Here is a 15,414-nt window from a genome sequence, read left to right as displayed (position 1 = left end):
ATATGTCATAGCAATACAAATCCAGTTCATGACGCTATTAGATAAGAAGTATATGTAGATTTGTGTTACAAGGTCAATGAGAACTACTGACCGGCAACTTGTACAACATGCACAACCCACGTGGCTTTGAAGGTTAATTTTCGATTATTTTAGACTATGTGAGTATAGCACGTGAAAATGGTCCATTTACACATTATGCTCATTTTACGACCTCTTCACGCACATAGAGTGAGTGAGCGAGTTTCGTGTAAAGCTGCTTTAAACAATATTCCAGCAATATCGCGGCAAGGGACGCCAGAAATGGGCTGCACACAGTTCAAACCCTGGACTGCGACGTGACAAACGAAATGTAGGCTTTTTTGTCGCCCTTCGCATGCAGGAATATGGCTTGTTTTTAAATATCAAACTAATATTGAGTAAATCTGATCCTACAAATACAAGTTCGTCTGGTACAGGCACTTAAAATATAATTGTCGATTATGGTTGGTTAACAAAATAAACTATGATGCCAATAATTAATATCTTCACGCACATAGAGTGAGTGAGCGAGTTTCGCGTAAAGCTGCTTTAAACAATATTCCAGCAATATCGCGGCAAGGGACGCCAGAAATGGGCTTCACACAGTTCAAACCCTGGAGGGCGACGTGGCGAACGAAATGTAGGCTTCTTTATCGCCCTTCGCATGCAGGAATATGGCTTGTTTTTAAATATCAAACTAAAATTGAGTAAATCTGATCCTACAAATACAAGTTCGTCTGGTACAGGCACTTAAAATAAAATTGTCGATTATGGTTGGTTAACAGAATAAACTATGATGTCAATAATTAATATTGGCATTTGTCATTGAGTGACCACGGTTCTGTAAGTAGATAGTATGATAAAACGTCGTCACCTTGGAGACTGTATTTTCGTCATACTCTACCTTTTCCCAATCTCTTGATGAAAGATTTATTCAAAATAGCTATTCCAGCATCCATTTCAACGAATGCTCATCCTTCTAACAAAACAAAATATTCTTCAAATCCAGTGTGGATTTACAGAGTTTGGCTGGCGTATATTCAGATCCCCATCTATTTTTGTCACTTATCCTTATCCTATCATTACTATGCTTATCCCGCTCAAGGCCATGTTATCCAGCGGTCTATATAAACCATTAACTCTGTGACTGTGACACTTGAAACCAAACAATGACGTGGGTAGTCGCTCTGTGTCTGGGGCTGTTGTTGCCCCTGGGTCACTCCAAGACAGTCCACATCTACGTCAGCCCAAAGGGCTCAGACGGGAACTCAGGGTAAGCACTCACGTATTTTTGTTCTTTGTCAGAAACTGACACAGAGGAACTTAGTGTTTTATAATTACAATGTCAATATCATATTCAAATTCATATTGTAATTATAATATGTAATTATGTTTATATGGCGAGGATGGTTTCGAGGTATAAGCCACAAACTATTGTTGAATATATTTGTTTGTTTATTTGTTTGTTGTTTAACGCCGCACTCAGCAATATTCCAGCTATGTGACGGCGGTCTGTAAATAAAACGAATCTGGACCAGACAACTCAGTGATTGACATCATGAGCATCGATCCACGCAATTGGGATCGATGACATCTACAACCAAGTCTGTTCGTTTGTTTGTTGTTTAACGGGAACTCAGGGTAATCTATTCTTTTATGCAAAAGGGCCGATATGTTTGTTGAGAGATACAAGTTTAATCACTTTGAAATAGACACAGACGATTTTTTGGTTGAAGGTGTAATCTAGGACGGTAAATTTTCGATTTGTTCCAGTGTTGGAAATCAGTTCGTTTTTCACAAATACACCTTGATTGGCGACACATGGGTAATCGTTCGCAAAATGTTTTTAATTATTCTGATATTTTGTATGGGATAAGATTTTACATCAATTCAAACCAATCTCGGAAATCAGAGCTTTGTGTAAAGATGACAACCAGTCAAAATGCCAGCCATTTAATCTGCCAAAGCCCCCCCCCCCCCCCAAGTTCAATTGCACCACCTTAGTCCTTTCACTGAACTCGACTTTCTGGATGACTTCAATGAATCTGTAGATGTTAGGGTGAACATGTGGCTATGGGATATAACCGTATATACCCAGGTTGGATGCCGCCCACCCGGTTGCCACCCTGGACAAGGCCAGGCAGTTACTGGACAGCAGTGGCATCAAGGACAACAGTGAGTAGGTTCTGCAGCTCACCTGTCAAAATATCGAATCTCTTCTAATGAAAATTCGTCTTCACAATTCATGCAGTATAACATGATTTCCTGAATGTATCTTATAGTCGAACCCGTCATCTCGAATATCTCGAACCTATTCTCGGGTCGCGACCACTTCACAATATAAATGCTTACACATTTGACACCAAATCTCGAATTCTAGATAACGATACACAGTGCTATGTCGAACCTTTGACTCGGCCCCAAGTTGACTTTGTTATAGAATTTTTTGTGTTTATCTCGAAGATGGCATTTGCCACATTAACAATTTTGAGAAGCGCATGTATATCAAATACCATCTCACGTCGCTGCAAGTACAGAGAAATTTTAACCAATTGTTCAACTATTTAATGGTTGGTTGGTTGGTTGGTTTGTAGCAATATTCCAGCTATATGACGGCGGTCTGTAAATAATCGAGTCTGGACCAGACAATCCAGTGATTAATATCATAAGCATCGATCCACGCAATTGGGATCGATGATATGCATCAACCAAGTCAGCGAATGTGACCACCCGATCCCATTAGTCGCCTTTTACGGCAAGCATAGTCGCCTTTTACGGCAGGCATGGGTTGCTGAAGACCTATTCTACCCCGGATCTTCACGGGTATCAACCATTAAATGAACTCATCTTTTACTCCAATGGTAATGGTAATCTGTATCAACAAATAAATCATCGTGAGTAGACATGAGTAAAAACGTGTAGGAAATGTCTATTGTAATACCATATGGGGTTCGCTGAAACGTCCATCTGTATCTACATGTTTATACTGTTAACGTGATGCCTCCATACTCTTTCGTCCCCGCAGCGGTGTACGTGGAGCTGATGGGAGGCTACCACAACCTGCAGTCCACCCTACACTTCACCCACGCCTACTCCCAGCCTGTCACCTTCAGAGCCTACAAGGACCAGGAGGTCCACGTGGTGAGTTGGGGCACACGTGGTAAGTGAGGAGGCCAGAGTGGTTACTGGGGAGGTCCGCGTGGTGAGTTGGGGCACACGTGGTAAGTGAGGAGGCCAGAGTGGTTACTGGGGAGGTCCACGTAGTGAGTTGGGGCACACGTGGTAAGTGAGGAGGCCAGAGTGGTTACTGGGGAGGTCCACGTGGTGAGTTGGGGCACACGTGGTAAGTGAGGAGGCCAGAGTGGTTACTGGGGAGGTCCACGTGGTGAGTTGGGGCACACGTGGTAAGTGAGGAGGCCAGAGTGGTTACTGGGGAGGTCCACGTGGTGAGTTGGGGCACACGTGGTAAGTGAGGAGGCCAGAGTGGTTACTGGGGAGGTCCACGTGGTGAGTTGGGACACACGTGGTAAGTGAGGAGGCCAGAGTGGTTACTGGGGAGGTCCACGTGGTGAGTTGGGGCACACGTGGTAAGTGAGGAGGCCAGAGTGGTTACTGGGGAGGTCCACGTAGTGAGTTGGGGCACACGTGGTAAGTGAGGAGGCCAGAGTGGTTACTGGGGAGGTCCACGTGGTGAGTTGGGGCACACGTGGTAAGTGAGGAGGCCAGAGTGGTTACTGGGGAGGTCCACGTGGTGAGTTGGGGCACAAGTTGTAAGTGATGAGGCCAGAGTGGTTACTGGGGTGGTCAATGTGGTGAGTGATTCACGTGGAGAGTGGGAAGGTCCACGTGGGGAGTATCTACGCAGGTATTTAAAAAGCATATAAACCTAAAGCTTCTTAGAACTCCAAAAGAGTATGATTAGTCCTGTTTCATCCAGGCGAGAGGCTTCCTTGTAATAAATATGATACATTTATTGACATGAGAAGAAACTCACCTTTTCGTGAACATCTGAACATCATACATGTACAGTAAACCACGCTTATAACGAACTGACGGATATAACGAACTTACCTTTTTGGTCCCGATTATCTGCCGTAGTTATGCTGTATATATGCTTATAACGAACTACGGTTATAACGAACTAAAATTAGTAGTCCCTTTGAGTTCGTTATAACCGTACTTTACTGTATTTGATAGTCATTCATAAACACATGCTTATGATATGGTCGGGATCGTAAAATGTTTGTTTTTGTTGTTGTTGACATTTCTTATGATTTTGGAAAGGGCTTTTGTTGCCATTTATTCAAATGTGTCCTGATATCTTCCAGACAGGAGGCAAGCAGATATCAGCGAACCTGTTTACCAAGGTGACAGACACAGACGCCCTCAAGATGCTGCCATCAAATGTAATATCAAAGGTAAATATACCGATGCTGTTTACGTTTAATTACTTTCTCAGAATATATTTAATGTCATTTATTCAAGACATATATTGTTTCTCTAAAAGCAGATGTTCTCTTTTTTTTGTTGGTCACATACTTGAGCTTGTGGGACGTTTCCATTTTGGTAAACAACTACGACCTGTGTCACTTTGGACTTTCACCAATACTAAACTAACACACCATCATGTTATTGAAACACGTTTCAAAAGTGCTCAATCGAACTAATTTGTCCAGCAGTATGCAGGCCCGACTTTCTACCTAATACTTTATGGTACTCTGCTCAAGAACTTCTTCTTCTCATGTAGGTGGTGCAGGTCCACCTACCAAGTGCCGGCATCACCGACTACGGCACGATGTCCAAGTTCGGCACCTATTACTCCAGAACGTCATGGCTGGAGATCTTCATCAACGGGGAGCCAGCCAGATTAGCCCAGTTCCCCAATGACGTATGTTTTTTTTCTTTCTGTCTTTGTTGTTTAACGTCATGGCTTACATACATCAATAATGTATTTTTTGTCACATGGGAAAAGTTTTGATTGTTAAGTTAAGACAAACCCAGCTTCAAAACCCAATTTCGCCAATGTATGTGAAGTGAATAATATCATATTGGTACTAGTGGATCATTATACATATCACAATCATATGGCCTGGCTATGTATCGCATCAGATAAAATACATTGTCATGTAGTATGTTCTTGGCCCATAATTCCCCAAATTAAACACTGACTGTATTATCTCGAACAATAACTCAATAACTTGGCGAATTTGTGACATTCTTCAAGATATTCCTGAACATCGTCTCCGTTCCGCTTGGCCAACATGGCAAGACCTTCACCTACAAGACGCCCGAAGACTCCAAATGGGCGCATGAGAAGGAACCATGGGGCTATGGATACTGGTAACCTTCAGAATTGTTTTTGGTTTGTTGTTTAACGGACTCAGCAATATTCCAGCTATATGACGGCGGTAACCTTCAGAATAACATTTACAGTCATAACAGACGTATTGTACAATGACGGTTGTGTGGTAGTGGGTGAGTTGGGATTTAAGCCACTTTGAACAGTATTCTTGTTATATCACGGCGCATCAGCTTAGCGTGGGAGGAAAGCTTAATCTGATGCAGGTTGGTTGGTTGGTTGGTTGTTTTACGCCGCACTCAGCAATATTCAAGCTATATGACAGCGGTCTGTATAAATAATCGAGACTGGACCAGACAATTCAGTGATTGATATCATGAACATACATCCACGTAATTGAGATCGATGACCTGCATCAACCAAGTCAGCGAGCCTGACCTACCGATCCCGTTAGTCGCCTTTTACGGCAAGCATGGGTTGCTGAAGACCTATTCTACCCCGGAATCTTCACGGGCCGAAAATTTTAGTAGAAACGTGTTCCTCAAACCGTGTTTGATGAATATTATAATAATTTCACGTCTGGTCTTAAGATTTTCAATGCTGCTGTCTTTACAGGATGTACAGCTGGTCGGATGATGCTACGAAAATCGGCCACCTTGACACCCAGAAACATCAGATGACTATTGTAAACGAGACGAACTATGGCCTGAGAGTAGGTACGTAGAACTGATGTCTGGAGGTTGGTAATCCCCAATGCTCTCCTGGACACACACAGATTGTATTACGAGATCTTGACTTTGATTTTCGATCATATTTATGATGGATTAGGTTAATCATTACAAAACAGAAAAGTAGAAGTATCTTTAATTTGTTAATATTTCGTCAATACACCTTTTGCTTAACAAAACAAACCATAGCAACGAGATATGAAGATTTGTAAAGGCATGAATGCTCGTCAGACCAAAGTTCTCAACAAGACTGTATAATCTTCACGCGCACAGGGGGCACGGGTGGCCCAGTCGTCTGAGGCGCCGCGATTCGCTGTGCAGAGTTGCGTCCCTTGGACACGCCAGAAACCTATGATTGTGGGTTCGAATCCCGGTTCGCCCCGATTATGTTTCTAGGTTTGTCAGCACCATACCCGTGCTCGTGGGTTTCACCGAAGTGGTAAACGTCTGAGACCTGCATCACTTCGGGCTTTCCTCCCACATTAAGCTGACACGCCGCGATATAACTGGAATACTGTTAAAAGCGGCGTTAAACCCAACCCACTCACTCACTCACGCGCACAGTAGTTGACTTAGAAAAGAAAACCGAAGAAAAAAAAAATGTTTCGCAAAGGTTGTTAAGGCGTCTCCTGGCATACCTGCGTTTTTCACGCAAATGACCTGTTAGATTTAGATATTATAGATTGGTTCCATTATGTCCAGGTCATTACAACCCGATCCATCTTGCCTATGCTGACAATCAGGGTGGTTACTTCCGGATGATCAACATGCTGTCAGAGCTGGATCTGCCGGTGAGAAGAATTCCCTCCTTCCACCACCCTGTTTCTCCTTCCTTCACCCCACCTTCCTCCTCCCTCGCACCCTGTCTCATCCCTCTACTCTTTTTCCCTTCTTTTTCCCCCGCCTCCTCCTCCACCCTCGTTCATTCCCACACCACTTACTCACCTTCACCCACCTGGCCACCTCCCTTCTCCAAGTGACCGCCTCCGTGGTCTAGAGGTAGAGCGTCCGCCCGGAGAGCGGAAGGTCCGGTGTTCGATCCCTGGCCGCGTCATACCAAAAGACTCCAAAAGATGGTTCTTGTTGTTACCCTGTCTGACGCTCGGCATTATGGGGCTAAAACAAAGACTGGATGGCTCGGAGTATACTGTGTCTGAGTGGGGTATACATGTTAAACTGCGGCATGGTATCCCAGTGAGCTAGCACTATAAATCGGCATCAGTCCGGACTAGTACAAGCAGCCACACAAACACACGTGCTTGCACGTCGCTATATAAGTGCAACAATCTTGGACGCGACGTTAAACCCAATTTCACATCACCTCACCTCACAATGTGAATATCCCAAGTCCTTATCATTACTACTAAGGGTATGAGTGACTGTTGCCAGTTTATGTCTTGTGTTATTCATAGGGAGAGTTCTTTCTGGACCGGTCCAATGGCAACCTGTACATCTGGCCGAACACAAAGACGGGCACCTTGGCCTCCTCTGACATCATCACCGTGTCCCTCATCGACGACTGCATCAGGTCCGTACGCCCTTGTCGACTATAGTTAGTTTAATAAGTTCAACTAGGCATTCGAATAGCCGCAAATGAAGTATTCATGTTATACTCACAACAGGATACGTAGTGTTACATGCAGCATGCGGGTTTTGTCTTGTCTTTTTTTCTTTCTTTTTTTTATAAAGGAATGAAAAAATTATAAAGGCAATAGCTGGACTTGGATATTGTGAGTTTAATTGAAATCAGGCTAAAAAAACATGCCATAAAAATGTGTGCATCCCGTCCGAACAGACTGACTGACTTTACATAGTATTTACCTCCGTTCACTGGCAGCATGGACCCAGGCGTGAATAACCTCAATTTTGAGGGATTCACTTTGGAGGCGTGTCGACGCAATGGCATCACGGGAAACGGTCTTAACAACATCAACGTTCAAAACATGGACATTAAGAATTTGGGTGAGATATGGAATCAGGTATTTTGGAATATAGAGTAAATAGAAAATCTCAACACCATAGTATAACCAGTCTTGATTATCTACCGAAACAGATTCCAATGGGTATAAAATGCAAAATAGCTGTGAAAATTATATGAAGGGATAACTAAAAAATCAGTGACAACGACAACATCTACAAGGAGTGATTGATAAGTTCTGAGCCTCACATTGAAAGAATTGCGAAGTGAAATATTTTGTGAAATATAGAGGTATATCCTCAACTTGTATTAACTAATTAAAATGTTTTGCTGTGACAAGTAAAGAAAATATGCAGAGATATGTGACCTTTGGAAAATGGACAAACTTGAGGAACTTGTAGTGATGAACTTCTTGAAGAACAAGGGCTTCACACCAAAAGGTGGTCGGCAGCAGAGCCTAAACTTGACAGGGAGAACCCGGATGACGACCTCCGTCCCGGAAGGCCTGTGATGCCAGCAATACCAGGCATTGTCCAGAGAATCCACGATATGCTGACGACCACCTGGCGAGCTCTAGCCAGAACCAATTTCGATTCGAACGACAACGTCATACTTATGTACAACTCAGAACTTATCAATCCTCCACTGAACGTCTCTCTCATCTCTGTGTCCTCGTGGAATAAGAGTCTCTTTGCCAAAGGGAGTTAAAGGTTTTGGGGAGAGTAGGTAAAAGTAAGGAGCATACCATCAAGGATAGCCTAAAAAAAGCATAGTCAACGTTTTGTATACTCCAGTTTGTTTTACTATATTTCTAAACTTTCACATTATCAGGTTCGTATGGCGTCGACATCAGGGCAAGTAGCAACATCACTGTATCCCGGTGCGACATCCATTACACAAACGGTGGCGTCAGTTTGTACGGTAATAAAATTCACATGTCTCAATTCAAGCAACGTTGGTTGGGAGTAGCGGAATGAGTGACTGTGTCTCGCAAGATGAACTGCTGAAAGTTTATAGTCTGTCCTGTCACACTGAAACACAGGTTACATGCTGTCTTATTAGGCAACTGATTTTGTTCGATATTTGTTTATAATTCCGCAAGCAGTAAATGGATACCTTGTCTTATGAGATAGTAATGTGACTGTAAACTTTCTACCACGGTCCTCATAAGGCAGCCGACCCGTGAAGATTCCGGGGTAGAATAGGTATTCAGCAACCCATACTTGCCGTAAAAGGTGACTATGCTTGTCGTAAAAGGCGACTAACGGGATCGGGGGGTCAGGCTCCCTGACTTGGTTGATGCATGTCATCGTATCCCAATTGCGTGGATCGATGCTCATGATACTAATCACTGGATTGTCTGGTCCAGACACGATTATTTACAGACCGCCGTCATATAGCTGAAATATTGCTGAGTGCGGCGTTAAACAACAAACCAACAAGCAACCACATCATAGAAGCCGCTACTGGATTGAAACCGACCTAAAAAAGAGACCACATATAAACAAAGAATAAAAAACATTATTTCTTATCAACCTCGGGTCCCATTTTGGCACATCAAATGACCAGTCAAACAGACTTGTCACAGCTCTTATGGTTTAGTAATCTGTAAATGGAATACACCACATAGAAACCAAGCCATCTTTCAGAGGAACAGATTCATGTACAGATTCGTATGTTTTGCACACTTACAGGTGGCGACCGGATTACACTAACACCATCCAGTAACGTGGTCGAAGACAACCATATTTGGATGTTTGCCCGTGTAGGGGGCACTGGCTATAACGCTATTACTATTGATGGCGTCGGCAACGTTGCCCGTTACAACCACCTCCACGACGGCCAATACACAGGGTTGATGTGGAGGGTATGTCTGTTGAATGCACACACGATTTATTTATTCATTCGGAATCAATCATTCCTCCTGGATCAACCGTTCAAGATTCATTTGAAGGTTTCTATGCCCGGTTATCTGAGTTGGGTTTTTTTCAGTGAAATGTTTTGGTTTGTGTCTATCTGAAACAAATACTTACTTGAAAGCCTACCATCTGAAAGCATTAGATTCCTCTGAGGCCACATAGTTTGTTACGTTTAGCTGCCACTTCTCATGAGTATGACAATAGTTTAGTCTATTTTATCTCACTGGAACCAAACAGCATGTTCAATGTGTCTAGAATCATTTCATTAATGAGGAACAATACAATTAAAAGATAATTTTTAGTTCAGATCTTGACATTGACATGAGTGTTGTGTGTGAAAAAATGAGGCATTGTATGTATAAATATTCTTATCAATTGCTCTTCTGATATACACTGCATGCTTCACTACAATCTAGGTGGTGTTTTAAAAGACTAAATTAAACTTTCTAGGACTCCAAATTGGCCCCGTGCCTTGTCCCCTTGCGTTCAACAGTTTAGTTTGCTAAGGACAAGTATTCCACATAACAAGATATTACATATTTCTTTCTTCAAGGCCCAACATATTCTGGCATAAAATCACAACCTATTTGGAACAATCCTCAAACCAACTAAACCACTAAAACACATCTTGGTTGCGAGGGTAACGACAACGTAATGAAGTTCAGTCTCATTCACCGAGACATTGACAATGTTGTGTGTAAAAATGAGACATTGTCTGTATAAATATTGTAATCATTAATTCCAAACTCTGATGTACATTACATCATTGAGTTAGTATACAAGCTAGGTGGTGTTTGAATGCCTTTAATTAAACTTGATAGGACTGCCAATTTGCCCTATGCTTAGTCCACCTTTTAACAGTTTAGTTTGCTAAGGGCAAGATATGACATGTGTCCTTTTCAAGGCCCAACATATATCGGAAAAAATCACAACCTGAATAAATTCATACTAAAATAAATAAAACACTTCTTGGTTGCCAGGGTAACGACAACATAATGGAGTACAACCATATTCACCACATGTGTGTGAACAGCACTGATTGTGGCGGGGTACACTCTGGCAGAGATTGGGCCGCAGTGAGTAGCAAAGAAAATAATCCCTTGCGTGTGCCATCTTGTTTTCATGACTTGCAGTTCTGTGTTTTCCATTGAGACACTGCTTATTGTTTCTTGATCGTCTTCCAAGTTTCTTAATTATTACCTCGTATAAATCCACCTCTTTAAAGTATTCGAGTATCTTCCAATTGGCAGTAATCACTGCGCATCAAAATAGGAGGTTTGTGTTGTTGTTTTTTCTCGTGTAAGCATTTTGAGTTTGTTTAAAGTAATGATTTAAGTGACAAATTGGTTAACAAATTGCAGCGTGGTAACGTGATCCGATACAACCACATCCACCACGTAATAAAGCGCATGCCGGGTGCAGAAAACAGAGGCATCATGCTCGACGACATGTACTCCAGCGTCCTCATCGAACACAACGTCTTCTACAAGGTACACAAGGACTTTTATCGTACCTCGAACATCTCCAAAATGGGTTCTTAAATGTTTCATCTATTAGAGCAAGACAGTCTCTATCCGTGTAAGACGAATGTTATCTTATGTATAAAACAAAGTCTTATTACATCCATTATTTCTTTCTAAACGGACGTTAAGAAAGTAAAAAGTTCGGCCACAAGAACAATCACGATCACAGTGTCTTGTTATACATAACCTTTGATAAACAAAACATTTCATTTCACAGAACCAGTACCACGTCAATATCGGCGGAGGTCGTGACAACATCGTACGCCACAACGTCTTCTACGATGCTGTTGACTTCCCCCTCAATGTGGACTTCCGTGGTATCCTATATAATACCACTGGGGGTAACCTCTATGCAAAATTGGCGGTAGTTATGCTTTGGTCCCTTGACTAGTGCTAAGCCATGAGTGTCTTCTTGTGATTGTGATAGGGGCGGTCGGGTAGCCTAGTGGTTAAAGCGCTCGCTCGACACGCCGAAGACCCGGGTTCGATTCCCGACATGGGTACAATGTGTGAAGCCCATTTCTGGTGTCCCCCGCCGTTATATTGCTGGAATATTGTCAAAAGTGACGTAAAACAATACTCACTCACTGTGGTTGTGATCACTCACGTTTCTGCTGCTAGGTTTTATTCTTGTTCTAAATCAGATCTGAATCGATCGCATTTTACTAAATATCGATGTTATAATTATATATGTTTTACCATTAGCTGAACACAACAAAGACACAATTACTGCTTATGCAAATTGTGTGAGTGGCGGTTGCTACCGCTAGGACAGGGCATGTTTACCCTTTTCGCGAACACGTGGTGTCATCACTGATTTTTCGTGATCCATCCATACAATTTTCACCCCTATTTGCCTTTTACGCCCAATGGAATCAATTCGTCGGATAATCGAGACTTGTTATTCTTAGGCGTATATTTAATATTGGGTATTGAAACAAGCCTGTAAGGCCTTCATAGCTCCTTCCTTCTGAAGGACCACCTCCGTGGTCTAGTGGTAGAGCGTCCGCCCGGAGAGCGGAAGGTCAGGGGTTCGATCCCCGACCGCGTCATACCAAAAGACGTTAAAAGATGGTACTTGTTGCTACCCTGTCTGGCGCTCGGCATTAAGGGGCTAAAACAAGGACTGGTCGACTCGGAGTCAGTATACTGTGTCTGAGTGGGGTATTCATGTTAAACTGCGGCATGGTATCTCAGTGAGCTAGCACTATAAATCAGTCCGGACTAGTAAAAGAGCACACACATACACACACACACACACACACACACGTCGCTGTATAAGTGCAATAATCTTGGACACGACGTTAAACCCCATTTCACCTCACTCCTTCTGAAGTTTTTCATTGGGATTTTTTATGATATTGCTCTCAGCAATGTTTACGATCCTCTCTGACGTTAGGCCGTTATCATGTATGACAATCCGGTCTGCCTTATGTACTACCTAAGAGTCTTGTAAGTCAATTCTTTGTCTTCCAGACCGTTCCATACAAGACCAAGCTGTGGTCAGAGAGGTACCCCAAACTGGCCGTAATAGACTCCAATCATCCTATGTATCCAATGGGTAAGAAAGAAACACATTCACCATTACACTCCTCCAGTGTTTACTCCTACATTCGCCCTCACCATTAGACCCGTGAAGATTCCGGGGTAGAATAGGTATTCAGCAACCTATGCTTGCCGTAAAAGGTGACTCTGCCTGTCGTAAAAGGCGACTAACGGGATCGGGTGGTCAGGCTCGGTGACTTTGTTAATACATGTCATCGATCCCAATTGCGTGGATCGATGCTCGTGATATTAATCACTGGATTGTCTGGTCCAGACTCGATTATTTACAGACCGCCGTCATATAGCTGGAATATTGCTGAGTGTGGCGTTAAACAACAAACCAACCAACCAAAGCCCTCACCATTCCAATACTCCTTCACTCAAATATTGGCATGTTATGGAATTTCATCAGGAAGTTTTGTCACAGTGCCAAGCCACTCAACGTTTCAAACTTTATACAAATTTAATTTCCTTTGCCATTTTCAGTTACTTAAGTTCTAGTCCTCATATAGTGAAGATTAATACCTAAATCAGATAGGTATTTCTAATTGTTCATTAAAGGATCGTTTTGCATTGTATAACACGTAAGGATCGTATTCTATTTTTTTAGGCATTCAGCGACGTATAAACGTTTTCAGAAGCTCTCTGTTCAATTCGGCTCATTTTGAATTTTAGATATACCCGTTTGGTAGTTGACAGGAAATATTTACTCATAAAAAATTGTTATCCTCGACAAGAACACAATGTTTGAAGCCAATTTTGGTGTTCTCTCAATGTTGGAATATTTCTGAAAGTACAGTGTGACCATATTCAACTCATGTGTCTGTTCTAATCCCCGTGTCTGTTCTAATCCCCGAGTGTGTTCTAATCCCCGTGTGTGTTCTAATCCCCGTGTGTGGTCTAATCCCCGTGTGTGTTCTAATCCTCGTGTGTGTTCTAATCCCCGTGTGTGTTCTAATCCCCGTGTGTGTTCTAATCCCCGTGTCTGTTCTTCGCAGGTAATCTGATCTACGAGAACGCCTTCTACAACAAACGTGGGCCAGGTATCGTTCAATTCCATGGCAATGGTCTCGAAAAGAAGGAATACTACGACATTTATGATAACTTCAAGGTAAGACCCCCGTCTTTGTTAACATGTGCACATCAAACGAATTGGTAATGCAAATAACAACATGATCCTGCACAATACGACTTAAATTCAAATCTTTACATTACTGATTCTGACTTTGATTTTAGGCCAGTCCTGCTGATTTTTGGTCGCCTAGTGAACATGACTACCGGTTCCGGTGTTCAGCAGAAACCTGGGCCAAACAAAACTCATTTCCACAGCCTATCGATATCAATGCTATAGGACCGCGTCAACCCACCGGGCCTAAATACATGCAGAAAGGTAGTATGATTAAGACCTGTTGCATGAAACTTGCCGATATGTAGGATGTTTAGGACATCTTTTATTAATTTTAAAAAAAAATGTTATTACTTTATTTTATTTTATTTTATTTTATTTTATCTTTTTTATATTTATTTTATTTATTTATTTATTTATTTATTTATTTATTTATTTATTTATTTATTTTTTATTTTTTTATTTATTTATTTTTTTTTTGGGGGGGGGGGGGGGGGGGGGGGGGGGGGTAGGGGGTATTCTCGCGGTATTTGCTTCTGAAAATCACTTAATGAGTGATTATGGTCCACTGTCCACTGGTCCCTGTCGTAAACATCTAGGAAAAGACTCATTTATGATTTGATGGATTACGTGACCTCTTGTTTTGCAGCTATACAACAGTATCACAGCACGTCACATCCGGCTTCATGCAGCGGGTCTATAATAGGATAATTCACCCAGGACTTCAACAGGAGTTTTGATATGACGACATGAGTGTCTGTAATAAAACGAATAAAGTTGTGCATGTTATATATGTGTCGTGAAACTAATATTTGAATCTTGATTTTGAACAAGTTGACACTACAATGTAAGCCATTTTATAGAACAGTCATTGAGATCTTACAAAACACACAGAGAGACAGACGACAGACAACCACACAGATGCCTCATCAGTTTGTTTAACGCCGCACTCAGCAATATTTCAGCTATATGACGCGATCTGTACATACTCGAATCTGCACCAGATAATCCAGTGATTGACATAATGAGCATCGATCGAGGTATTTTGGATACGATGACATGCACAAGTAGAGATTCCTGCAGAGCATCAATTGTTCCCCGCAATATAATGTTATGTTCAGAGGAAGGAAGTGTAAGCTATGGGAGGAGAGAATTGGTGTTAAGTACAAACTGGTTGTTATTAATGTAGTTATATAAGAAACAGTGTCTTTAAATGGTCAGCACAAAGAAAACCCAGGCAAGAAAACTGGGCCTGTCAGGCAAAACTTGATATATACCAACTATTAGTACCAATAAAAAATTGATTTCAAGTCCTATATAGATAACACAACAAATGTC

At 42.1% G+C, this 15,414-nt stretch overlaps 1 protein-coding gene across 1 annotated transcript; it reads left to right on the top strand.

The window, feature by feature from the left end:
- Positions 1 to 1,177: 1,177 nt before the first annotated feature.
- LOC139455854 (uncharacterized) lies at positions 1,178 to 14,787 on the top strand. The gene is made up of 19 exons (XM_071237398.1): positions 1,178 to 1,291; positions 2,117 to 2,193; positions 3,044 to 3,159; positions 4,347 to 4,436; positions 4,766 to 4,906; positions 5,243 to 5,358; positions 5,933 to 6,033; positions 6,748 to 6,836; positions 7,458 to 7,573; positions 7,883 to 8,007; positions 8,795 to 8,884; positions 9,658 to 9,830; positions 10,863 to 10,958; positions 11,244 to 11,372; positions 11,623 to 11,769; positions 12,882 to 12,966; positions 13,949 to 14,061; positions 14,187 to 14,340; positions 14,726 to 14,787. The coding sequence occupies exons 1-19, from the start codon at positions 1,188 to 1,190 to the stop codon at positions 14,785 to 14,787; spliced, it is 2,124 nt and encodes a 707-aa protein (XP_071093499.1). The 5' UTR covers positions 1,178 to 1,187.
- The last annotated feature ends 627 nt before the right edge of the window (positions 14,788 to 15,414 follow it).

Source organism: Haliotis cracherodii, unplaced genomic scaffold (assembly GCF_022045235.1).
Source record: "Haliotis cracherodii isolate W230 unplaced genomic scaffold, xgHalCrac1.p SCAF_11, whole genome shotgun sequence".
Classification (NCBI taxonomy): domain Eukaryota; kingdom Metazoa; phylum Mollusca; class Gastropoda; order Lepetellida; family Haliotidae; genus Haliotis; species Haliotis cracherodii.
Note: the sequence above shows the minus strand (reverse complement) of the source record. Positions and strands in the feature narration are given on the sequence as shown.